The sequence below is a fragment of the Alligator mississippiensis genome, chromosome 8 (genome assembly GCF_030867095.1).
Source record: "Alligator mississippiensis isolate rAllMis1 chromosome 8, rAllMis1, whole genome shotgun sequence".
Classification (NCBI taxonomy): domain Eukaryota; kingdom Metazoa; phylum Chordata; order Crocodylia; family Alligatoridae; genus Alligator; species Alligator mississippiensis.
In genome coordinates, this window is record NC_081831.1 from 10,777,959 (window position 1) to 10,802,970 (window position 25,012).

General features: G+C 43.3%; 1 protein-coding gene across 5 annotated transcripts in view; it reads right to left on the reverse strand.

Annotated features, from left to right (window-relative positions):
* The window catches only part of CACNA1G (calcium voltage-gated channel subunit alpha1 G), a 346,031-nt gene that overhangs the window by 6,273 nt on the left and 314,746 nt on the right, over positions 1-25,012 (reverse strand). For all 5 annotated transcript variants that reach the window (XM_059732103.1, XM_059732101.1, XM_059732102.1 and 2 more), the window contains 18 exons: positions 22,179-22,356; positions 21,495-21,656; positions 19,697-19,789; positions 17,497-17,700; positions 17,105-17,251; positions 16,569-16,656; positions 15,091-15,157; positions 13,478-13,604; positions 12,963-13,139; positions 12,133-12,300; positions 10,554-10,737; positions 8,597-8,702; positions 6,531-6,684; positions 4,699-4,906; positions 3,799-4,109; positions 2,300-2,499; positions 2,083-2,209; positions 523-624 (listed from right to left, as the gene is read on the reverse strand). In XM_059732103.1, the coding sequence (XP_059588086.1) occupies positions 523-624; positions 2,083-2,209; positions 2,300-2,499; positions 3,799-4,109; positions 4,699-4,906; positions 6,531-6,684; positions 8,597-8,702; positions 10,554-10,737; positions 12,133-12,300; positions 12,963-13,139; positions 13,478-13,604; positions 15,091-15,157; positions 16,569-16,656; positions 17,105-17,251; positions 17,497-17,700; positions 19,697-19,789; positions 21,495-21,656; positions 22,179-22,356 (2,803 nt within the window). The remainder of the gene's footprint in view (positions 1-522; positions 625-2,082; positions 2,210-2,299; positions 2,500-3,798; positions 4,110-4,698; positions 4,907-6,530; positions 6,685-8,596; positions 8,703-10,553; positions 10,738-12,132; positions 12,301-12,962; positions 13,140-13,477; positions 13,605-15,090; positions 15,158-16,568; positions 16,657-17,104; positions 17,252-17,496; positions 17,701-19,696; positions 19,790-21,494; positions 21,657-22,178; positions 22,357-25,012) is intronic.

Genomic DNA, 25,012 nt, shown 5'->3' on the forward strand with positions numbered 1-25,012 from the left:
TTCATCTCAGTAGCAAATTTGGCTTTGTATCAACAGCAATAGTAAAATTCTGTAGTACGGATGAGCCCAAACTATCCTCTAGAGCAGTGATTCTCAAGCTGGGTGCCTACAGCACCCTGGGGTGTCTTGAGATCTTTTCAGAGGTACTGCCATGAAATGTTAGCACTGTTACGTGTGCAAATGCAAGTCATAAGATAAACCTAGAGATTTCAAATAGGAGTCTATAGTGTTAAAAACATTCAGACCTGCTGTGGTCCTTCTGCCTTCTTTGCAAAAGAAGAACTGCTCTATTCTTTCTCTTCAGTCAAAATGAGCGAAAATTAAGAGCTGGCATTTTCCGAAGGTTGCCTTGAATCTAATAGGGTTGAGAACCACTGGTCTAGAGGATTATACTTGTCTGTGTCACGCAGGAAGGTCCTGAGAGCAGAATCCTCCTGGTTTTAAAGTGTCTAACAAAGTGCCATGCATATTTACATGTTTCTAAGCATAACATGCTTGCTCGTGAATGCTTCAGGAGCTGACCTCGGTCTCAGTTTCTGAATACTCTTTCACTCTTTCGACAGCTACAATGTTGCTTTCAAGGTCAGAAGCCATCCGTACCATCCAATTCAGAGCCATTGTCACCTGGACAATAAAAAAAACCAACACATTACCCCAGAGAAGGACAGAAGTGTAGCATATAGTTTATAGTATTAATCTCATTATAGGGTTTTTTTACAGCAATATCCTAAACTACAATATGTTTCAATACGTTGCCTGCACCAGATGATGTTGTGATCCACTGCATCATCTGGTGCAGGCAACAGGACCAAAGTTTACAGACAGGTTGTGAAATTTAGGAGACCTGGATTGAGGTCCCATATCTGCTACAGACCTGGTTTGTAACAGTGGTCAAGTTCCTTAGGGCACTTTTACACAAGCTCCAGGGATGCTTTAACTAGAGCTGCTCTAATTAAAGCACTGCAGAGTCACAAATCTCATTTTCTCTGCACTTCCAAATGGCAGTGGGGGTACTTGAACTAAAGCTCATTTGACAAGCTTTAGTTCAAGTACCCCTGCCGTCATTTTGGAGCTGATACAGGAGACATGGGAGGCTGCTGGAGCGCAGTAATTACCATGCTCCAGCAGACTTGATTAATTGAGTTTGCTCTGACACACTGTAATTACAGCACATCGGAGCATCCTCCCATCACGTCTACAGGCACCCCTAGTTTCACTCTCCCTCATTTCCCCATCCCTAAAACGGGACACCGTCATTGTCATCATCTTCTTTATATGGCTTCAGGGTAGGGTCAGCTGCTCAGAACATTACTCTCCATTTGTACTGATCCACTGCATCATCTGGTTGGATGCTTGAGTGTCTCCTATCTGTCCCAATGGTGTTTTTCACGTGTTTTGGTCATCATCTCAGCTTCTTGCCAGTCAGAGTCATCTTGTAGATTATCTGTGTAGTCAGTGGTCTCTCTGTCCTGCCTCATTACATGGCTAAGCCATCACAATCTAGCTTCTCTGACTTTTTTTTAGTGACTTTTTGTATCCCCAAGGCTGTCCTAATGCCATCTTTCTCACCTTGTCCTTCAAGCCAGCTCCAAGAATCCATTTTAACATTATCATCTCTGCTTTTACTAGTAACTTTTCCTTCTTCTCATGGTCCAGAATTGCATCCCTCATATCATCCTTGTCTCATTGTTCTTTTGTGCAAATTGTACTTTAGTCAGATTAAGATCTTTTTATCACAAGTTACCCTAAACATTTCTCCTCGCAGGGACAGAAGCAGGGATACTGTCTTATCTATTTTGAATGCAAGCTCTTTGAAGTGGTGACTATCTGTAGCACAAAGGGGACCCAATCTCAGAGGTGATCACTGGAAATATTCATATAAATTCCTCATTTGTGAAGAACTCAGGCCTTCTAGAAGTAGTGTGTGTGTGTGTGTATAAACTGTTATTACCATCACACTAGGTGATAAGTTATTCATTAACAAGGATTTTTATGAGTACTTCTCAATAAGATGGTAATAGGACAATGCTATGGATAAAAAAAAATCTTCATGAACACCCATTTGAGACAGGAAATACACACCTGTAATGCATAGGATACCGAAAGTCCTACGAGGCCAGCATTCAGGCTGTTTTTACCCAATACGGCAAAGAGAGCAGCAAAGAAGACAACACAACTTCCTACAAATTCAACTCGAATACCCAGCCACCTGTTAAATAAGCAAACATATAGAGAGGTAAATAATCACTTGAACTGCCATGGAAACATTAGCTTGCCTAAATGGTGGGTATGGCCTTACCTGTTCGATACAATGCCGGGATAATAACTTTTCTGATTTTCATCTACTTTTATGTCGCTGATGTGTATGAAGGATTTCTCTCTTCCATAGGCTCGGATGACACTGGTCCCTGAGACTGTTTCCGAAAAATGGGAATAAATGGGGGATCTGCTGACAGACTCCAGGCGCTTTAGCTGACGCGAGGTGGCCACATAGAACCGCTGTCAATGTTAAACGTAAAAAAGCACACAAAATAATTCTTACAAATTTAAATAAGCAATGAAAACACAGTACAATAATACAATTCTAACCTGAAATATTTCCAATGCTAATGCTAATAGTAACCTAAATATTTCCAATGCTAATGCTAATAGTAAAGAGTGATATGAAATTCATTTCACTGAAATCAAAAGTCCACAGCCAAATGACTATAGGTTTTCCATCGACATCATTGATCAGTATGCTTTAGATCAGCTCACAGATGCGCTGACAGGTGATTATGAAAAATGCTGTCTCATCCCCCTGCGATGCAGATATATATATGAAGGAAAAGGTTATAAGCCTATTTCCGGTTTCCAGTTGCTTGGCTTTGGCGTGATCTAAGATACGGACAAACAACATGTTAACAGAGATTACTGCTGGGCAAGGACTTATCACTTGTCTGCCACTCTGCAGTAACAGTTTGTGAGCAGATTCTTACTCTGTGCTAAGTGAAAGCTAAACTACGCTCAGCGTGACCCTGTTGAAGGCTACATTGCCCCAAGTGATGTTTCAGTTCCTGTGAAGAGCAGATGTGCAGACGGGTACTGCAGAACAACTGACACAGCAAGCCCTTCCACAGTGGCTGATGAAGAGAACCCAGGCTCATGAAAGCCTGTGCCTTCTCTATATATCTTATTTAGTTAGTCTACAAAGGTACATATCTACTTTGCCTTCTAACATCATAAGTCTCCACTCAACATTAACTCACAATAATCTGTTTGTTTGCCCATGCCCCTAGAAACACCACATCTAAAGGAGGACGACACTCAGTCTGCACAGCCCAATTCAAAATCAGACAGCTCAGTCAAGAGTGCCAGCAAGACTGCCCATTAATATGATATTATCTTCAAGGTGGGCACCTCTTTTGGTAACTTGCTTGAAACTACTAAACTCAGGCTCCTAATATCTATCAGACCAAGCTGGATTTTGTCTGGCTTTAACTTAGCCAAAGAAGGTATAACAAGAACTAATGGTTGGAAGTTAAACGGGTCAAGAGTATCCATATTTTCTTTCCATAAATATATTTTATACGGTTTCAAAAAGTCATCTTGTGAGCTTTTCAAAAAGCTAAAAACCAAGAAAGTTAAAAAAAAAAAAAAAAAAAGCTTATTGCCTTTTTAGTGCCATTTAGGACTACCTTTTAGGATCAGCGCAAAGAGAATATTTTCAAAGTTTCTGCAGGGTGGTAAAAGTAAGAACAAAACAATAAGAACAGTATCATAATTGTCAGGACAACAGCCCCACAAACAATAAATTACCTGGACAAAGAAGTATAGAATTGCTAGGGGTATAATAACCACAGCGAAGAGTGGAGTGCTTGCTACTATGACAATCATGGTTTGCAAAGAGGTGAAAAAAGTTTGTAGGAACATCAAGATGGTAGGTGGTAACACTTCATCAATCACATATATGTCCTTAGAGAAGCGGTTGATGATTCGACCTGTTGGCGTGGTATCAAAGAAAGACTGGGGGGTGTGAAATTTGTTCTCCAACAGTGCAGTGTGAAGCTTTCGGGCTGCATTGATGCCACCCATTGCCAGGCTGAAGGAAGAGATGAGCACTAGGACGCCTGTTAACACAAGGAAGAAAGTTGCAGAAGTTTGTACGCTCAGTGTGCACAACATGAAGCTGTTTGACTTTAACAGAATCAGCTGTTTTCATTGTGGCAGAAGACTTTCTTCTTTATCTGCTATATCTAGGCCCATTACTATGTTATATACTGCTGGCTGCAGGGAAACAACTTAAGTGAATAAAGTCAGCAGAATCCAGCCAGGCAGCCCATGTGCAACACGTACATATCTTATGTCATCCTTGTGTACACCCTCCACGCAGTTCTCACCCTGCCCCTCCGTCTCCATCTCATCCTCACCGCTGCCATCCTAATCCTACAATTCTTACTTAATATCTCTATGCCCCTCCCAGCGCCTTTCATCATTATCCAAGCTTCTTAGTCCTTCCTTTCCTTGGGATCAAGTAGTTCCCAAAGCATCAATTCAATCAAGTTTTACCAGCTCCATGTTACTTTTTTGCCTTTTCTTGCAAATCATCTTTTCTGGAGCGCAGGAGCCCTTGCAGTTATTGCTATGACATTCCCAGTTCATTCTTCTTTGCTACATGAGGATGAATCGTAACTATATTCACCTGAGAAATATTTTTACCTTGCAAGAGGCCCAGGGCAGCATAGACACCGAGTCGCGTGCTTGTGTTATGCTGAGTTCCATTTACCACAGGTTCATTGGTCCAGTCGCTGAGCCATACATTGGCCCCGATCGCAGCAGCATTTTGACAGCAATACAGGAAACATATAATTACACATACTATGGGACTGATGGCCTTCATGTACTGCCAAAATACTGTCAACTTGACCTGAAAATTTGCAGAGCACAGTGTATTTATATGTCTACATGCAACTCTAGTCTGGAGCTGAGAGAGAGAGAATAAGCAAAAGAAGCCTCTCCCGATCTGTCCAGTAGAGGGACCACTAAGCTTGAGATTGCCCAAACCTCCAATAAATTGCAGGAAATACAATTTAGTTAGCTTAGCTCGAAGTCAGGAGATTGCTTCTTTGAAAGAGACAGCTTCATCTCTTGACAGTGAGTGGCAACTCCTCTGAAACAGTCGGTCTTTTCTTTTTTGGGATCATGCATAATTTTTCTTAGACCACCGTGCTTCAGGCGGGCTAATTAGCAGGGCTGAATGAAAGGGCTAATTAGTTGTCCCCCATACTAACTGGCCCACCGGCACTGCTACCTGGACACAGCTATGCTGCTTCCAGCTTATGAAGCAGCCCAAGGTGGAGCAATGCAGCATGTTTAAGGGCTCCATTGCTGAGCAGAGTAGGTTTCCCATGTAGACCTGCTTAGAGAGGGACCCATAGCAAAAATGCATCTTTAAAAGAATAGGGGGAGGGCATAATTAGAAGCATGAGTCCCATTGACTGAGCTGCTTTGGAAAGGTTCATGATATATGGTAGCAACTAATAATGCTTAACCCAGTGACACTCAACCAGGGGGCTACAAGATCTTTTGAAGGGTGCCTTGAGGTGTGAAGAGATCAGCAGGTGTTAGGAGATGCAGAGCCAGGCTTGTCCCCAATGCCCGGCCCCTCTCTGCAAGCAGGTAAGCACTGTAATAAATGCATTCGTTTTTGAAACGAAGTGCTGCTCAATTCACAAAAGTTATGGAGGCACCTCAAGTCTAACAAGTTTGAGATTTGACAAGTTTGAGACCACTGATTTAACTAATACCTCCTCCAATTGCCATGACACCGACTGCTTACAATGTTTAATGTGTAGAAAATGCAGTCTGGAGGCTGCTCTTTTTTTAAACAGAGTCCGGGAAACTTTCTGGCGGCACAAACCTCCTGGGTATTTTCATTGCGTCTTCCTTTTTTCCTTTATGTGCTCAGTCATTTCCCACCCCTTCCTCAATTTAGAAGGCTGTCCTTCAGCAGAACATAGCTGTCCTCCCCAGAGGGTCTCTAACCCAGGATTGCATACAGGTTGTAAACCATTCTTGGTTCTACAATGTGGTGTAACAAATACTCCCCAGAGACAACGGAAAGGACAATTTTAAGTAAAATAAACTATCTTCGTGCAGCACACAGCTAACGTGAGGAATTCACTTCTGTAGACTGTCAGGAACAAACAATAATGCTACATTTAAAAAGGGTCTAGATCATTCTGGGACAAATAACATTTGGAGCTATGCAGTGCGAAGACTGGTGTGATCAGACACGTTTCATGGAGCAGTATAAAGTGTTGTCCAGGTACAGAAGCCTCTGCTGATATTATCCCAGACGTAAAGTCCCAGGGACCTGATCTAGTACAACAAATCCTAAATCCCCTTATGGCTTTTGTAAAGCTATCGTCTCCCTGCATTTGGAATGCAACATGCTTAACAGAGCACATTTTTATGTATAATAAAACTTTATATATAAACTTGAATATAATTAAAAGAAAATAAAAGAGAAAAAAAAAATCAACACGTACGGTTCCCGTTTCAGCAGTTTCCGCCTCAATAAGTTTGTCTGAGGATTTTTTTCTTGTTGGCAGAGCCTCTACTGGCTTATTTTCACATACTCTTCTTCTCGTTGACATCTTACTGGGACGTTCTCCCACCTCTGAAGATATCACGCTAATTTGCCTGTTAAAATGAGGAGTTTATTAGGAGTGGGAAGGAAGATCATGGCAGTTCAAATGCAGGCCTGAGGCTGAGGAGACAGGCACTCGCTTCCCAATTCTGCTGCTTGCCTCCTGTGAGATGTCTGCGTACCTCGCCGCTGCAGATATGGGCAGTTAGGCTAAATACCTACATACATGATCCAACTGTCAGAGGCGATGAGAAAAAAATTCCTACTGAGCTCTATGGAAGCTGCGGAGGCTCAGCACGTATAATAAGCAGGCCCTGTATTTACAAGCCTGACTTTAAAGCCAGAGTGCTGTTGTAGCCAGAAGGGTCCAGGGAATATGAAAAAAGCAAGGTTTACTTGGTAATATCTTTTACCAGACCCACCGTATAGATGGGAGGGATGTGAGACAAGCTTTTGGGCACACAGAACCCTTCACCAGATCTGGGAAAGAAGCAGATGCAGCCTAAACCCAAATATAAGATCAAACGGACTCTTCAGCTTCAAGGATATGGTTATGCAGAGAAGGGAAAAGAGGGCAGTTTGTGGAGCAAAGAGAAGGTATCAGAAGTAGCTGCAAAACCAGTAAGGGGCCGTTGAAATAGATAACCTAGTTATTGAAAAGAATAAGACCATTCAAGGTCATTATTGCCTGGGGAGCACAGGGAAGGTAGCAGAGAGAGCAGCTAAATATAATAAGGTAACTTTGGCATCACATGAAGCCAATACCCTCACTGGAGAACCATCAAGGTTCACAGAATCATCCTCAAACCACTTGACACTCAAAAGGCCAAATTTTTGTCGAGGCATAATAGACTGCCTCAAGAAGATCCAAAACATTAACCACCTCTGTGTGAAGACAGACCATGAATATCACTAGCCTTTACATTAATATCTCACAAAATTAAGACAACACTGCCAAAAATACCTGTAAGAACATGGCACTACACACAGATTTACCACCACAACGCATGGCACAAATCATCCGTTTCATCCTCACCTACAGCAACTTTACTTTCAACAACCAACACATCCTCCAAATCGTGAGCACATCTGTGGGCACCCAAATGCTCCCCTCTCCAATATGCCAGCCACTTCATCAGCCACCTTGAAGAGAAGTTTTCGGAAAACTGTGCCATTGAACCTGTGTACTTGTGATACATACATGATATTTTCATTGTCTGGACCGAACATCTGGACTCACTCGTTGAAGTCTACCATAACTTCAACAACTACTACCCATCTCTCACATTCTCTCTTGCATTATCTTATACAAACATCAACTTTCTTCATACCACAATCCGCACATCCAAGATGGCACCCTACAAACCATGATACTAAAAAAAGTAGAGATCACTACACTTAAATCCACAAAACCAGTAATCATTCCAAACATACTGAGAAAACTGGTCCTCAGGTACAACCACATCTGCTGCGAGGAGCTGTGGCACTCACAGCACCAACCTAACCCCTGCCTTTATCCAGCAAGGACACTTTGCCATGGAAGTAGACTACATGTTTGAATGAGCTACTCAAAAACCCCCAAGACTTCCAAGACACTCAGAGGACAGGTGTGAAGCAAAGGCCTATTATTAATCTAATTGGCAGCAGCCCAGCACTGTGTGTATAAATATTTACTGTAGCACCATCCGAGAACTGCACAGTCACTTGGAATTAATTCACTTTTGATTAAAAACAGAGTCACAGGAATAGATGTTTTACATGATATTATCATCCATTATTTTTTTAAATGGCCACAGGAGGCTTTAACACAGAAGAAACTGAAGTCTACAATGAAAGATGCAGAGTCTGGTAGCTTAGCTATGTTATGCTAGCAGCTACCTTATCTGCTAATGTTAAAGACCCTTTCCTTAAAACATGCTTCAAGCTCAGCTAAGCAGTGGGTTCACAAAAATCCTTAATGTTTACCTTAGGAACTGCTTGCGGACTTCATTTGTCACTGGCTCATTATCTGTGAGATCAGTGTGGTTGCTGAGTGTATCTTCAGCAAGCAAGACTTCTTCTTCCTCTAGCACTGAAATGGAAGATTGCATCTAAACTTTATGCTGAACAAAGCAGAAACTCAAGGCACAAATAGCAACTGGAAGCCTGAGTCCTGAAGCTCATTGCAACAGTTTCTCTATGCAGATAATGGTGATTGTACCCGACAGGGCAGCTGGCATGATTTATTAATGTTTGTCAAGTATTTGGAAGACGTTCTGAGTGCTAAGGGGTGGCATTATTATCACTCCTAGCCACATTTGTGAACAGAACCCACCCTTCCAGTGTTTCAGCCTGGGAAGCTAGGAGGAACTTCTCTCTCTTGTTGCCAGCGAGATTACATACAACTTCTGCTTCCTATTTGTCTTTTTACTCCTGACGCTTATTGCTACATCCAAGGAATATATTAACCAAATCACATTCATTTTCCACCATATAAATTCAGACAGATAAAAACCAGAAAGAACTCAGATTAGGAAGCCATTTGCATCAGGCTGTAAAACAGAAATACTGTACTCTGGATACTCCTTTGGGACAGTCAAGTCCAAATCTGTCCTTAGACTGCCACTGAATTTTCCCACCAAGAAACCTTTGCTAACTGTTAAAGTCTTTCTCTTTCTCATATTTTAGAAATACTGAAAGAATCCAATTTCCCACATTATTGTAGAGAAGAGGCACTGTAACAGGGAGGTCTCCTCTGGGCCAATTTGCTTTTGGCCTGCCCACCTGTTTCTGGGCCAACCGCCTACCTTCTCTCCTGCCATGCCTTGATGTTAATTAATTAAGTTGTTAAATAGGCGGGAGGCTGCCTATTTCTTGCCCCAGTGCCAGGGGGCGCTACCTGCAGCTCCATTCCTCCCCTACACCACAGCCCAAGCCTTGCGGATGGCATCCTCTAGTTGTTAACAACAGTGGCCCCACTCTGGGCCCCAGAATCCTCTGGTTTGGACCTCACTTGGCCTACTCCACCTTCATTCGTGGCTGCCTAGCTCTCTGAGCTGTTCTCTTTGGCTACACTGGCCCTGGCCTCACCTCCAGGCCAGTCGGGACCCCAGGCCCTCGCCTCTGGGCATCCCTCGCAGTGGGCCCCTGGTCCTTTGACCCTTCCAATCCTGGCCCCAGCATTGACCCATTGGGGGATTTCAAGTCAGGCTTCTGAGTCTATAGCCACATTCTCTCTCCTGGGTCCACCTCCTGGACCCTACTGGGGGGTAACCCACCTGGTTGTGGGAGCTGGGGTTATTAAGGCACCCCGACCCACCTTTCACCAGAGTGGTAACTGGCCTGGTATTTCCTGGGGGCTTCTGCACCACTGAGAGCCCCACCAGGCCACCCCCTCCCGGCAGAGCACAGTTTTAGGTCATGCCCAGGACCAGGAGCCTCCGAACCATCCCTTACAGCTCCTGCCCTTCCCTCCAGGTGTTCCAAGCAGCCTTGCAGCCAGGCAATGCTACTACCTGGGCTGCCAGCTGCAAACTGCCCTGTTTATATAGGCAGCCAGAGATCTAAAATAGCCGCTGCAATCAAGCACCTGCTGGCTGCTTGGCTGAGTCTTTAAAGTGGCAGGCACTAACAGTGCCCTGCCACAGGCACATAGCCTAAGGCAAAGGAAAGTTTTTGTTTTTTTTCTGGAAGAAAACAATTTATTTTGGAAGACAGCTACTTACTCAAATTTTAGTACTCCCAACATTCATCCTATACACTGGAAGGGTTATCAAGCTGGCTTGGTTAGCCTAAAAAAATGACAATACTTAACATTTTCCTTGCCAGCTGGAAAAAATAAAGGAGGCCAGATTATTACACCTTCCTGATCACATTTATGCCTAGAAAAACCCAGGTCTGGTTGACTTAAGCTATAGCTTAAGAAGAACAAGAAACACTGTACTTGTTGGCTCATCCTCTTCTGTGTCTTCATCAGGTGCATAATTTCGAAGGAATTCTGCAAAAGCTCCGTTTTGCTTCAAAAGCTCTTGATAGGATCCCATTTCAGAGATCCTGCCATCTACAATGACGACTATATGGTCCACCTGAGGTAGAAAGCTAATGCCATGGGTCACCAAAATTCGGGTCTGCATGGGAAGAAGAAACACCTCCTCATTACAATGCCACCTCTGCACCTACTATGTTCCATTACTGGGAAGAGTTTAGACAGGCATAACATAACTCCCCATCAGAGCCATCCCTAGGGTATGGTGAATCAGGGTGACCCATGCCGCAGAAGAAGCACAGAGACTACCCCCCACCCTTTGCAGGGGTACCGTGGCCCCGTGCAGTGTTAAGGGGGCCCTGCACAGGCTGATTTGCTTGGGGTCCCGCACCCACTAGGATCGGCTCTGCTCCCCATACTTGACTAACTCGGAGTTCAGCTAAGAGACTAGGCAGAAGAACCGTGACTGTTCGGAGGAGAGTCATGCAATGTTCAACTGTGACAGGGTTTTGGCATTATCCCTCATTTGAAATGACGGTGTTTTTAATAGTATATCACCCCACTACTGCAGAACTGGGAAACTAATCTAGTACTGACGTAGGGTATGACTAAACCATGATCCAAAATTAGTCAGTTGCTTTAATCTAATCAGGTCAAGTACTAACAGTGGTGTAGCGGTGGCCAGGCAGGCTTCAGCGCATACTGCACAAGCAAACACGAACTTGGCACCTGAAATGCATGCAGCTGCAACTGGCTGTTAGTACTTGAGCTAGCTTGTATAAGGCTAGCTTATATATGTTCACATGAACTAGTCACACCCTCAGTGTACACGCTTAGTCACGGGGCAGTGTCTATATTGCTGAATCATGCTTCATGCAGCCTCTCCTTTTCCTTGCAGTTTCCCTTTTAAGTTCTGATCTAGCCTGATCCTGTATCTGAGAAAAGACCATGGAGGAGTCAGAAAGTTAAAGAATACCACAAAGTTTGGTGGAAGCAATGACTTGTTCATGAGCGTCCCCTGTGTGATATCGTGGGAGTAATGAACAACCCTGAGGCTTGGTCTATCCCACAAAGTTCTGCCAGCAGAAGTATGGGGAAGTCCTACTTACAGCTCCTCTGTGACAGCAGACCCCCTCTTTGTCAGCACACCACCACCACCTCTGTGAGTGATGGAAGACTTCTGCTGCCACCCAGCACCCATGCCCCCATGGGTACTGGGTGGCAGTAGCTGTGGCCCCTGTAACACCTAGTGCCCTGCATGCCTGGTGCCAGAATTGCTGCCAGAAGCCATGCAGAGCTGCTAGGAGCTGGGGGAGGTGGGGTGAACTCTAGCAGCTTCATTGTGACAGCTTCTGTCTGCCAGCAAAAGCCTTAAGATTGTAAACAAAGTCCAAGAAGGGGAGTGCAGTAAATCCCCTGAGACACTTCTATTTTCAACATAACCATCCTGAATATTTTCCATAGGAAAGCTTGGTTAACCCTTGAAGGCTCAGGAGTTTGGACTTGTGTAGAAAAAAGAATCCAAATGCAGCCTTACCTTTTCTTTAAGTGCTCCTTCTGGTCCGATAACTTTATCAAAGATGTGCTTTGCAACGTGGGAATCCACAGCCGAGAGAGGATCGTCTAACAGGTAGACATCAGCATCGCTGAACACCGAACGAGCAAGGCTAACTCTCTGCCTCTGACCCCCTGAGAGGTTGATGCCCTGCGGGGTAGGAAGAGAGTACAAAATACATCACATAAGTAGTCCAAACACTAAAAGGGCTCGGATGCACTCACATGTCATGTATAAGCCTGAGCACCATGTGGGAACTTCAAAGGAATAGCACACTCAGTTGGAGGGGGAAAGAAATCCTCAAACAGCCGGCACACCTTATTTCCATTCAGATCACAGCTTAAAGGTGGAGAATTGTATGTAATGTCATTTAGGAACCCTCAAACAAAATCAATTCTTTAAAAGGGTTTCCAAAATGCATCATGTTCCTGAACTCGGCATGAGTGACCTTACACTTGTGGAAGAAGGTGGAGTGTGCAATCACCTGGAACAGACTGCCTTGCCCCATTCAGAATTTTACCGGGAACTGAAGATGCTCAGCAAGACAAAGATCAGATTTAGGACCGCGAGTCAGTAAAACACTACAGCGCACACAGTTAAAGTTAAGGACACGTTTAAGTCCAAATGACTACGGTTGAACAGAAAATACTTCCTTCTGTGCTTTGCTGAACAGGATGCACTTAAATGAGAACTGAAAGCTAAGAATATGATTAAAAATATTGTTGGAATGAGTCCCAAATATCTATAAAACAATCTCGTTTTAGCCGCAAAAAGCAGCAGCCATCATGCACGTTTGCTGTTAAGAGTCCTACCTTTTCTCCTATCTCAGTTTGATCACCTCCTGGAAGCACCTGAAGGTCAGTTTTTAAAGCACAGGCCTCTAGAACATTTTGGTACTTGTGTTCATTAGAAGGTTGGCCAAACAAAATATTGTCCTTCAGGGTTGCATTCTGGATCCAGGCTTGCTGTGGCACATAAGCAACAGAGCCCTAAAAAGGAAGGGAAAAAAAAATCACGCCTCTAATTTTTATTCACTGCTAAACAGATTTAACTTTACTAAGCAATTTAGGGTTAATGATTATAGCTCTAACTCCAATGTTGCATTGTACTTGAATATGCATTAAATTGCTAATGGACAGTAGAAATCTCAGTAGAAAACTGAACTTGATTAAACAGGTATGGGCAAAACCCAAACACACAGAGAGGACGGTCTAAGCATAAACTCCTCAGAAACCCTGCTCTAAGCTAATTTGAATGAATGCATTATCCACAGGTATCTAATATACTAGGTGTATGAGTGGGGACAGGAGGTCTAAGCAGCACCAACCTTGACTGCCACTTCCCCTTCTAGCTTTTCCATTTCACCAAGGACAGCAGATATAAGAGATGACTTCCCACAGCCAACGTGGCCAACAACAGCAATCAAAGAGCCACTGGGGACCAGCAAATTAACACTGTGGAGGAAATAGGTTGGACATTAATTAAACATTCATTTACTAAATATATTATAGCTCTTTTAACCAGGCATAAGGTATACACTGACAGTCATCCTGACCTCAGCCAATGAAAAATAGATGGATTCAGTAAATGCAGATGAGTTACTCTATCCCCTCTACCTAGTCACTATAGCGGGTACCATTTGTACTGTAGTAGTACACAGGAGTCCCATTTATGGACCAGAACAATTTCTCTATCAGCTTTGCGGTATACACTGAATTCCCTGGGAGGAAATCATCCAAGCTGGTAACAAGCCCTATAGATAAAGTTGTCTGATACTTTTCATGGCTAGCTTACTTGGTCACAAATGGTTATATCCAGTTTGGAAGCAAGCAGATGATTTGAGGGACTTCCTCACCAAGAAAAAGTATCCAGGAAAATAGGAGGGATTAAATGTTTTGTTCAAAGATGTTCAAACCATTTAATTGAAACATTTAGAGTACTAATAAATGCTACTGATATATGATGGGCAAAACAAAACTTTCAGATACAAATCATTCCCCTTCTGATATCTTAATTTAGACCTTGATCCAGAAGCTGCAGCTGCGAGGTCAGACTCCCATACCTCACCCAAACCTTTTGATATCAATATAGGCTCTATATGCATAGATCCAGATAGTACCAGACTAGGGCCTTAGGAATTTCTCAGACTCTTCACAAACATGACAGGGCTTGCTAAAATGTATTGAAAGCAGGATTCACCACCAGAACTCCAACCTGCTCTTTACTGTCTTCCTATTCAGCAGCATTCGCCCTCCGCCAGCTGGCATTTCAGGGGACAGTGACTTTTTCAAGTACCAAATGGCTAGTAATCCTATATGGATCTTCCCGAATGAAATCCCCAAACAGGGAAGTTCACTTGGTTGCAGGTTTTGTTACAAAATGTGGACTTTCTCCAGGCTTAGGAAGGTTGGCCCATGTTATCATTTCTACTTAAGTGGTTCTATAACCTGCTCAGTAGCATAAGAGTCCAATATAAGAAGTGATGAGAAAGTATGCAAAACAATGCCAAGTATGCAAGGACTCAACTGAGGCTCCATCTGAGCTTGTTTAAATTCTCATATCAAAAATGCAAAACATGGGAAAGGGCTGCAAACCCAGATTTTGAAAAAGTGCCTTAGATATCACAGGCATGGGCATGGTGTAATAGCTATTGCAGAAGGGAATAAAACCTGCACTGCCTGGATCCTGAAGATGGTAGCACATCTCAGTCAACCCCATAGCAAAACCAGCAACCTATCCGCTCATGCAATTTGCTTACACACAAGCAAATATTTATAAGCTGTAATTAAGAAAGAGCTGTAATGTACACATTACTACAAAGTGTAATAATATTCCTTTGTAGCAATAAAATGGAATATTCTACAGGATGCCTTGGAAGTGGATTTCTTTAGGAATCACAAACAGGAATCGGGTAGATGTTGTGCAGTAAAGAAATCTTACTTTTTCAGAGCTGGCTCGAGCTCCTTTGCCCAGCTGAAAGTCCCATTTGTTACAGTGATGGCATAGCCTGTAGAACAAAGCAAAGACAGGAGGCAGAGATATTATATCCTGGTGCTGAGCGAGGCCTTTCTGCTGAGATGGGAGACAGAACGGATGTGTTTGTTTATGGGATAAGGGAACTTGGGGAACATGAAACCTTCCTTTTCTTAAGCATGAGAAGCAAGAGCTGGTGATCTGCTCAGCCACAGGATAAGGCTGCTGAGAATAAAAGGAACCAGATTCAGCTCAAACATATCCAGTGAAATCACGGAAATGTAGAACTGAGATGGAAATCTCAGCCAGCCCAGGCAAGACTGGTCCCTAGAGCTTCTATTAAATGAATTGCCCATTAAAGTATGCAATGTCCCTATGTAATTGTTACACCATGTTACTCAAGAGACTACTCTAGAGTCAGTAAAAGGATGCCAATTTTCTGAATAACTTGATGGACAAGATTAGGCCTGCCTCTTAGCAGCTCTACATTTCTCCTCTAACAAGTTACAGCTCTGCAGGGTTATTCAGTCCCCTGTAGAATCACAGGACACCTCCACAAGAGAAGAGCGAGAGGGGATCTGGTGGCCGTCTATACACTCACCAGGGGGGACCAGCGGAAAATAGGCGAGGCTCTATTCCCCCGGGCACCGCCTGGGATAACAAGGAATAACGGCCACAAATTGACTGATAGCAGGTTCAGGCTTGATATCAGGAGGCATTACTTTACGGTTAGGGCTGCCAGGCTCTGGAATGGGCTCCCAAGGGAGGTGATGCTCTCCCCCACCTTGCGGGTCTTCAAGAGGAGGTTGGATAGATATCTGGCTGGGGTATTATGATCCCAGGACTCATTCCTGCCCAGGGCAGGGGCTCGGACTTGATGATCTGTTCAGGTCCCTTCCCACCCTAGAAACTATAAAACTGCTATAGCATGCTGTGTTATGGTGCTCCCCTGCTTCCCTGATACAGTCTTCCAGACAAAACCGGGTTTGATCCAAAGTACCAGTGTGGTGAACTGTGTAAGAACGAAGTGAGTCTTATAAAATAAGAAGGTTTTCCCACCGAATCTGGGATGCTGTGCCACTGGCAAGAGTCAGTGCTTGGAAGAAAGAAAAGCTCCCCTCCCAGATATTTGTGTAGTGCACAAGATAGGAAAAAGTCTTTCTGGCTAACGTGAAAAAAATTCAGCTCATGTCCTGCCATACAGGGTGCTGTTAGCACTCGTTAAATTATAAATGCACGCTCAAAGCAACAGCATAGCAGTTTAGTGAAAAACACGTTTCTTCATTGTCTTAATAAGAGCAAACAATCACTTCCCAGGACAGGACTTCCTTTCCAAACTCCTTGGAATGACATTTTTTTTTTTTGGTAATTCTTCTAGAAAAAGAAATAAATATGATAAATACTTGGTTTTTCTGTGCTACATTAATATAACAACATGCCTTTACCTGGAGTTATCTTTTTTGTTTCCACACAATTTGGATCAAGTTCATCGTGACACAGGAAGTGCTGAATTCTCTTTAGGGACACGCTTGTCTAAGGAAAGAAGCAGGTATTACACTTCATCCTTTTTAAAACGGGGAATGATTCCCTTCTCTGCAGGATGGGAAACAGGCAAAACATTGTGCACTTTCACCCTGTAGTTCATAAAAATGTACTCATTTTTCTCCTCGGTTGGGCCATACCCTGAAATTTAAACTTCAAAAAATGCATTAGAGCAAGTTAGGTTTGCTTAAGGGAGGCAAAATTTGTCCGTGGTATTTCATGTACGTGAAAGCTCACATAGAAGTTGCTGAGCTTGCTAACATTGTGTATGGTTAATCAATGAACAGTTAGCTAATTTTGTGCAATGTTAATTAAACGGCATTAGAAAGGAAAAAAAAAAAAGCTAAATGGGAGACATTCTGAATTGCTTAGAGTCCAGTTTGAAATCCAGAGGACACTGCGGGTTGGGGGGGGGCATGAAGCAACTAATGACTCGTACCTGTGCAATGTTGCTAATGACTTGTGGAAGCATGTTGAGTGGAAACCTTAAGATATTGAACAAGGAGAGGGAGACAAAAGCTTTCTGTGCATCCAGGACGTTGTTTTCATCCACAGAGACATAGACTGCAAACGTGGTCAGTGCAACCTAAAAGTCAGAAAACGGTTTTGATAAAAATATATTTTATGGCTTTAGTGTTCACGCTCAAAGAACAGTTAAAATAAAGTCCTGAAGTCAAAGGGGATTTCTTAGTTACCAGAGGATACCTGGGCTCTCTTTCTTTACGGAGTTCTGCTGGCTTGTGGGACAGTCTATTTAAGGGCTTTACTTGTCACCCCCCAAACCTGTGCTCTTCCACGCCTATTTGTGCAAGCAACAGAAACACAACTTACCAGAAATGGTGCAGAGACCCACGCAAAAGTGGACAAAGCATTTAGATAGGCTGCTTTCTTCAGAATACTCAGCTCATTCTTTCGTATCTCCAGCACTTTCTCCTGAAAGGATAGTTCCCAAGCATACAGCTTCAGCACCTTTATGCCACTCAGGATCTCATTCATCAGCTTAATGCGGGAATCTTTATGCTGCATCTGTTCCACCTGGATCATTCAAAATAGCATTTTTTTAAGGCAGAGACAGAACTGCATACTAATGGCATTTATTAGTTAGGGACAACAGTTTCAACACTACCTTTCAGTGAAATGTAGGTACTTTAGAAAAGCCAGACTAGGTCTTTGCTTTATGTTGAAAGTGCCTTTTTAAAGCTTTGGGTACCCCTTACTTCATTAGATCTTCAAAAAGCCTCTTGCCACCCATCTTGCTGGGGTCGTCTAATCCCAGCAGCCTGTCCTGCTCAAGTGCAGGGGGGCTGGACCCAATGATCTGTAAGGTCCCTTCCAGGCCCTAACAACTATGAAAGTACAACTCAGTTGGTTACTCCAAAAGCATCTACCCACTCAGTATAAAGATAATGACAAATTTTACATACACAGTTATGCAGCCCTTTCCATCTTCTTATGGGCAGGGGGGAAAAGGAAGGTTAATATTTATTAGCAAGTGACTAATAAGTAGATCCACTAGCAAGTCTAGCTGTCAAAAGGCTCTCTGGAACATAACACTACTGTTCTGTTACTAAAGCTGCACCTTGTGCCTTTATATACACTTGTTTTCCAACTCATGCACCATTTTACCACCAGGGCTAATTTTTTATTTTTATCAGCCGTCCAAATAATCACAATACATTCTGAAAATATCCTGTTATTCACCACAATCTATGACCCAGATTTTTTTACCTACAAGTGAAAGTGCATTATTACATTAGTATCCCTCAAGTGTGGATGACTAAGATCACCACTAAAAGAATAAAGGATCCCTTCATCTCAGAGTCATCGGCTCAAACACGGCCTGGGTTGGCAGTGATCATCTGTTAGCTGCTCAGAAGGGCGTGAGAAAGGAGGTGGGAGTTTCAGTTCCCATCTTAGATGACAGAAGTGAACAGTTCCACGATACCCATGCATTTGGCCTCTTTCTAGTTACTCATAATAGAGGGCAGCAGCTGGATGGAAGAGGAAGTATCCTCTCATCACAAAACTGTCCCATCACAGTGCAGGTGCATTGGGCACCATTCTGCACATTTCATAGTTGTTAGGTGCTGGAAGGGACCTTATAGATCATCAGGTCCAGCCCCCCTGCACTTGGGCAGGAAAGACTGCTGGGATCAGATGACTCCAGCAAGTGGGCGTCAAGATACTTTTTGAAGATTGCCAGATTTCACTTGACAAAGGGATCCAACGCAGTGCAGCAGGCCTATTTGAGAAACCATGGCTATTAAAATCATTAGTATAATCTCCAGTTAGCATCAAAAGCATCAGCACAAACTAAAATTAAGCTTGTTCAGTTGGGCTCATAAACAAGTTATGATAAGATGCCGCAGATAAACTGCAAAGTTTTTACCTGCTAATGACCTCTGTTTCTCACCCAGACTAGGTCTTACATTTCCTTTTATGAACTCAAAGCAAAAACAAAAGCCCGACTTTCCATATAGTTGCCCTCCTTGCAGCCTGATCCCACAAAAGATCCATGTAGGGACCTATTCATCATTCACTTACACTTCCTTCAGAACCCCTTTTCTTCAGACCATGGCTTCGATCCAAAAACAAGTCAAAGAAGAAAGGACTCCATAAAAAGGGTGCACTCTCATGCAGTTGAGGTCTAGAGTGGGCTACAAAGTTTTGGGTGTTTTTTTTAAGGGTGGAACAGCATTTAAAAAAAAAAGGAAAAGGAAACTTTGTCTCCACATTTGAATGAATTCTTTTAATCACTCCCTTGCAGTGTTGCCAAGTTAAACAGCAGCATCATATTACCGTGCAAGAATGAGGAAATGAAACACAGCCTGGCTGGCTTCCGTGCCCAAGTCTAGTGAAATGTAGACATGAAACCCAGCAAATTCAATGGGGAAAATAATCAATATCAAATTGAAGGATTTTAAAACTGTAATCACTGAATTATTTACAGTAACATGAGAAGGTAATTTGTTCAAAAAAAAAAATTAAGAGGGATTTTCAACCTTGGGTTATATTTGTGTGTCTTACCTACCTGGAATGCTCTAGTTTTTATAGCAATTGCAGCATTGAATGGGATTAGCAAGATCATCACTGCAACTCCTGCCAATACTGAAGGCCCCAAGGTCTTGAAAAGAAAAGAAAAATATAGGTTTTCATTTTCCTGGAATGATACTTTCTCCTGTAGGGAGCATTAAAAAGACATAGCCCTGAAAAGAGCAATGAACTGCTTCTCTAACAAAGGACAGTTTGAGTGCCCTTCCTTCCAGTAAAGGGTCCTGGCTTTACATCCCTTCTCCTCGTTATATAACTTCTTTATCATGGCACGACCCTAAGTTATGACTTTTTTATACTAGCACTGATGATGCCTGAGAACTCCAGTACTTATTTCTTAAGTTGGTAATTGGTAGGAAGAGAATACAGGTGTGGACTAATGTAAGCAGAGCGTCTTGATATCTGTAGAAAATAAATACAAGCAGCAGAAAAAAGAAATAGAAGTACGTGGAAATGTTTCAGGCATATATACAGTCGGAGTGGATTTCCTCTGACTTCCCTCTGAGCCAGAAAATGTAACTGGTCCATTTGCTAGTCACCAACAATTTTAGGTTGAGTCACAGGATGGGTTCCTGCATTTCACTAGAAAGGGCTACAATGTCATCGCTGCTTTTCATTGGGTACCACAAAGGTATTATTTCACAGACGTAAGGAAGAGGAAGCTGGTAGTGGGTATAGCACCCCAAAATCCACTGCTGCAGTCTACATTCATGCAGTCAGAAAAACAAATTTCCTCCAGAGATAATGCCACATACTCCACTGTCAAACTGCTACTTAACCATGTACCATGAAGCATGCTCTGTCTCCAGAACCAGTCATTGATTTCACGCAATTGAAATCATGTTGATTTTGAAAGTAAGTCCTGAAATCTCACAATGGCAGATACAATTGGGCCTAGGAAAAGGACTGCCTTATGGATATAGTGTTGGACTGGTAGTCAAGCAACCTATGTTCTAATTTTGCATCCCCCTGCCAAGTGTGACCTTGCAACAAATCATTAATTGCTCTGTGCCTTAGCTTTCCCATCTGTAAAGTGGGAATAATAATTCTTTCTTCTTTCTCCTACTCTTTTCTGTCCCTTTTCTTTAAAATGTAACTGCACTTGTAGGTATGTTACTCGGAGTCTGAATTGGGACATGCAGGCTTAGCAAGTTTGACACAAGAGAACTTTTTAAAGTGCTGGAAGACAACGATTTGTTCACAAACAGCTATAATTTAACATTGAATGCAGTGTTAAACTCTATGGGAGCAGGTGGGTGGTGTCTCTATATGCTAGTCTGAAATGTTGTCTGTATTGTTTTGCATGACATTTCCTCATACAGAAAAATATACTTTATCTACTCCAGGACACTTCCTTGAGTTATGACGTTATCTTTCTATCCTGCTCTCTTTGGTATGTGTAGAGAGCTATAAGGATCAATGGCTGGGGACTCTGAGATGATAGACATAGTTAGCTGTATTAGCCTGAAGTCAAGTACAAGGCGGGGTAAATACGCACCTTAGACTAACTAAAGTAGATTATATGTATATTATATTACACAAGGTTTCATGAGCTAGAGAAGCAGCAACATTATATAACAGGTCATTGTTTTGCTTCACACATTTTCTTCTGGCTGTCCAGCTGAATCCAGTTAATTTGGTAAACCAGTGTAAATCATTTACACCAAAGCAAGAGATAATGAATGGAAGTTTCCAAAAGCAGTAGAGTGTAAAAAAAAACCCAAGAAAAAAGAAATGATCTGCATGTCCCTGGCATAGAAACTGAAAGATTTCTGTACCTGCCAGAGGAAGTAAAAAGCTAGAATGATCTGAAGTGGCGCAGACCACAACAAGTTCAGGAAAGTCGTCAGATCCATGAACCGCTGGGCATCCACTGACATCAGGTTGACAATTTCTCCCACAGTGGAGGTGCGCTTTGCTGAGTTGGTGATGACTAAGGACTGGAAAATGAAAAGAGACCGCAAGGACTGTGAACCTTGAATCAATCTTCAGGCACTCTGCTGAGAAAATGTTTCTCCATAAAACAATGATGTCAGTCATTAATCATTTTTAATTCACTTGTAGGGATATGATTTCATGAGGCATTTTGCTTTTGAGCTCCTCCAGTCTGAAAGGTTCAGGGTGCCTCTTTGCTAGATTATTATTTTCTTTGATAAAGTCAAAACATGAAACGTTGTTCTTTCCCAATCTAAGGACACAATTCTTTGACTATTTAAGTGAAGCCAATACTTAAGTGTGTATGCATGATGGCCTGTCAACACACCCACGTTGAGCTGCTTTTTTCTAAAAGCAGCATAAGGTTTATTAAGACACTTAAAAAAAAATGAGCATTCATTCTATTTTCCGAAGGCTGCTTTCTCCCCATAATCGTCTATCTGTTCTTCTATGATTATCCAATGACTGAAGCTACTTGCTTGACTATACACAGAAGCATTGGACAATTTAAATGCTTCCAGTCTTACCTTTCTATAGATCATCCCAGTGATGCTTGTTCTCAGCCTCATCCCAGTAACAAAACAGTACTGGAAATGCTGGTGAAGGATTAGTGTCTGCAACATGGCACAGATGAACATCAGAGTCGCAATGAAAAATCCCCACCAGGACGGAGCATCTTTATTCTTAATGAAGGCAATTAACACACTGTTTTTAAAGTGGTTCAGGGGAAATAAAAGAAGAAGAAAGATTAATGGGACATAACAACATACAGCTTCCCTTAGCCATGGCAGGTTGTCAAATCCGCCTTCTAACCACAACTGGCAAACAATTCTCCAGGATACAAGATGAGCTACCATTTTACTCGAACATTTCAGAGATGCAGCTGCCAAACACTGACATGAGCACTCGGCGGTGGGGAACTCCAGCCTCTCCCACGCATTGCTCACCATCTGGCCTCTCTAAGAAAATTCATGCGCGCTGCAACACCATGCTGCTCACAGTGTCATGCAGCTCAAACTACCACCGTGGTACCGTGAATCAGGTATTTCAAAGCTGCCACCATGCCTGTCAGAGAAATGGAGGACCTATGACTTGATGTAGAGGGTCACATAATCAGCTGGAGCGGACTGAAGTCGATCCAATGACTTTTAGCTAAGCTACACGGTCTTGCTGAAACGAATGATCAGGTCCCAAACAGCGTAAAAACAAGGAGGCCAAAAATAAACGCTCCCTTTTGGCCCCTATCTTTCCTCCCAGGCAGCAGCCGACCGACAGATATGAAGCGATCAGACTGTACAAGCTTTTGCTTATGGACCCAGCATGTACCCTAGTGATCTGCTAGGAATGTAAAATTATTTTATGTGAAAAGAAACTTGCCAGACAGCTGTCCTTTTCCCTGGCACCACAATATTTTTCCTGGGGCTGCTCACAGGAATTTTAGATGCCTGCATAGATTTGCCATGGCCTGCCGGGAGATATGACTGACAATGACATTAAACATGTTTTTGCATCTACGCAGGTTTGAGACGCTCCCAGGATACAACTCTCTCTCTGAAACCTTCTAGCAACCTCCTCCAAGCTGCTGACTGTGAACTATAAAATGGAGAAATATTGGATCGGGTCCCCTTCCTATCCAAGTCCTGAGTGTTATGCAAACCACCCACGTGGCAGCATGATCTGCAAAGAGAAGAAAATGCTCTGTGTAGAGCTAGCAGAAGTCCTCTCTTCTCCAATCCCCCATAGTCCTTTGTGACTTTAATGCAGGCTCTGTTATTCTTTCCAGAAACATTTAAAACATCCATGTGTCTTTCACAAATAACTAGATAATGCCAACACCTCGGTGACAAGCAACTGTGGTTCCTTGAAACTCTGATGTTTCCATCACTACGCTCGTTGTAGTTAATGAGTTGTGCATCATGCAAATTAATCAGAACAAAGAGAAGTGGAATACCAGCCACTTTATGATGGTACAGTGTCCTTTATAGCTTGGGCTGTAGGAAAAGAAAATGTTTTTATGGGGTGTACCACAGGCAGAGAGAGAGAGAGGAGTGGGGGGAAGGAGCTACTGACCAGATTCTCACTCATGGCGGGACCTTCTTTTTAGGATCTTGTTTCTTATTTGTATTGTGAGGTTGTGGAAAGTTTATTCCATGTGCCCACCCTCGTTCTCACCACTGCCACCGCCCAATAGTTAGTCTCACGGCTTCCCAAACCCACGGCCTGTGCTTCAACACCCATGGCCACCTGGACCTAAGAATGCACCCGGTTGTGCCAACGACTCCATCTAGGGACGTGTTTAGGAGCGCCCGACTAGCAAAAGGCTTCATGGCCACAATTTGTACAAAACGAAGTATACTGCAGCTGCCTTCATCACTGATGAAAAATGTCCAGCACACCTACAGCCTAGGAAATGACCTGCTGGGTGGCACCGAGGTGGAAAGGGATCTTGGAGTCCTAGTGGACTCCAAGATGAACATGAGCCGGCAGTGTGACGAAGCCATCAGAAAAGCTAATGGCACTTTATCGTGCATCAGCAGATGCATGACGAATAGGTCCAGGGAGGTGATACTTCTCCTCTATCGGGCACTGGTCAGACCGCAGTTGGAGTACTGTGTGCAATTCTGGGCGCCACACTTCAAGAGGGATGCGGATAACCTGGAGAGGGTCCAGAGAAGGGCCACTCGTACGGTCAAGGGCCTGCAGACCAAGCCCTACGAGGAGAGACTAGAGAAACTGGACCTTTTCAGCCTCCGCAAGAGAAGGTTGAGAGGCGACCTTGTGGCTGCCTATAAGTTCATCACGGGGGCACAGAAGGGAATTGGTGAGGTTTTATTCACCAAGGCGCCCCCAGGGGTCACAAGAAATAATGGCCACAAGGTAGCAGAAAGCAGATTTAGACTGGACATAAGGAATAACTTCTTCACAGTTTGAGTGGCCAAGGTGTGGAACGGGCTCCCAAGGGAGGTGGTGCTCTCCCCTACCCTGGGGGTCTTCAAGAGGAGGTTAGATGAGTATCTAGCTGGGGTCATCTAGACCCAGCACTCTTTCCTGCCTATGCAGGGGGTCGGACTCGGTGATCTATTGAGGTCCCTTCCGACCCCAACATCTATGAATCTATGATGCAGATATCATATGTACCCAAAATCGACTGGTCCCAGAATGCACCGCTCTGCTGTGGTATTAGAACCTAGTTGCAATGCTCCTGCCCAGGAAAGAAGAAACCACTTTGGGCTGCCATGCAAAATAAAGTAGACCAGGCCTGTTCAACTTGGAAGAGTCCAGGGGCTGCACCAACAAGTGCTATAGCAGTGGAAGCCATGGGCCCCTGGGCTGCACCCCACAGCTTGCTGCACTACACATG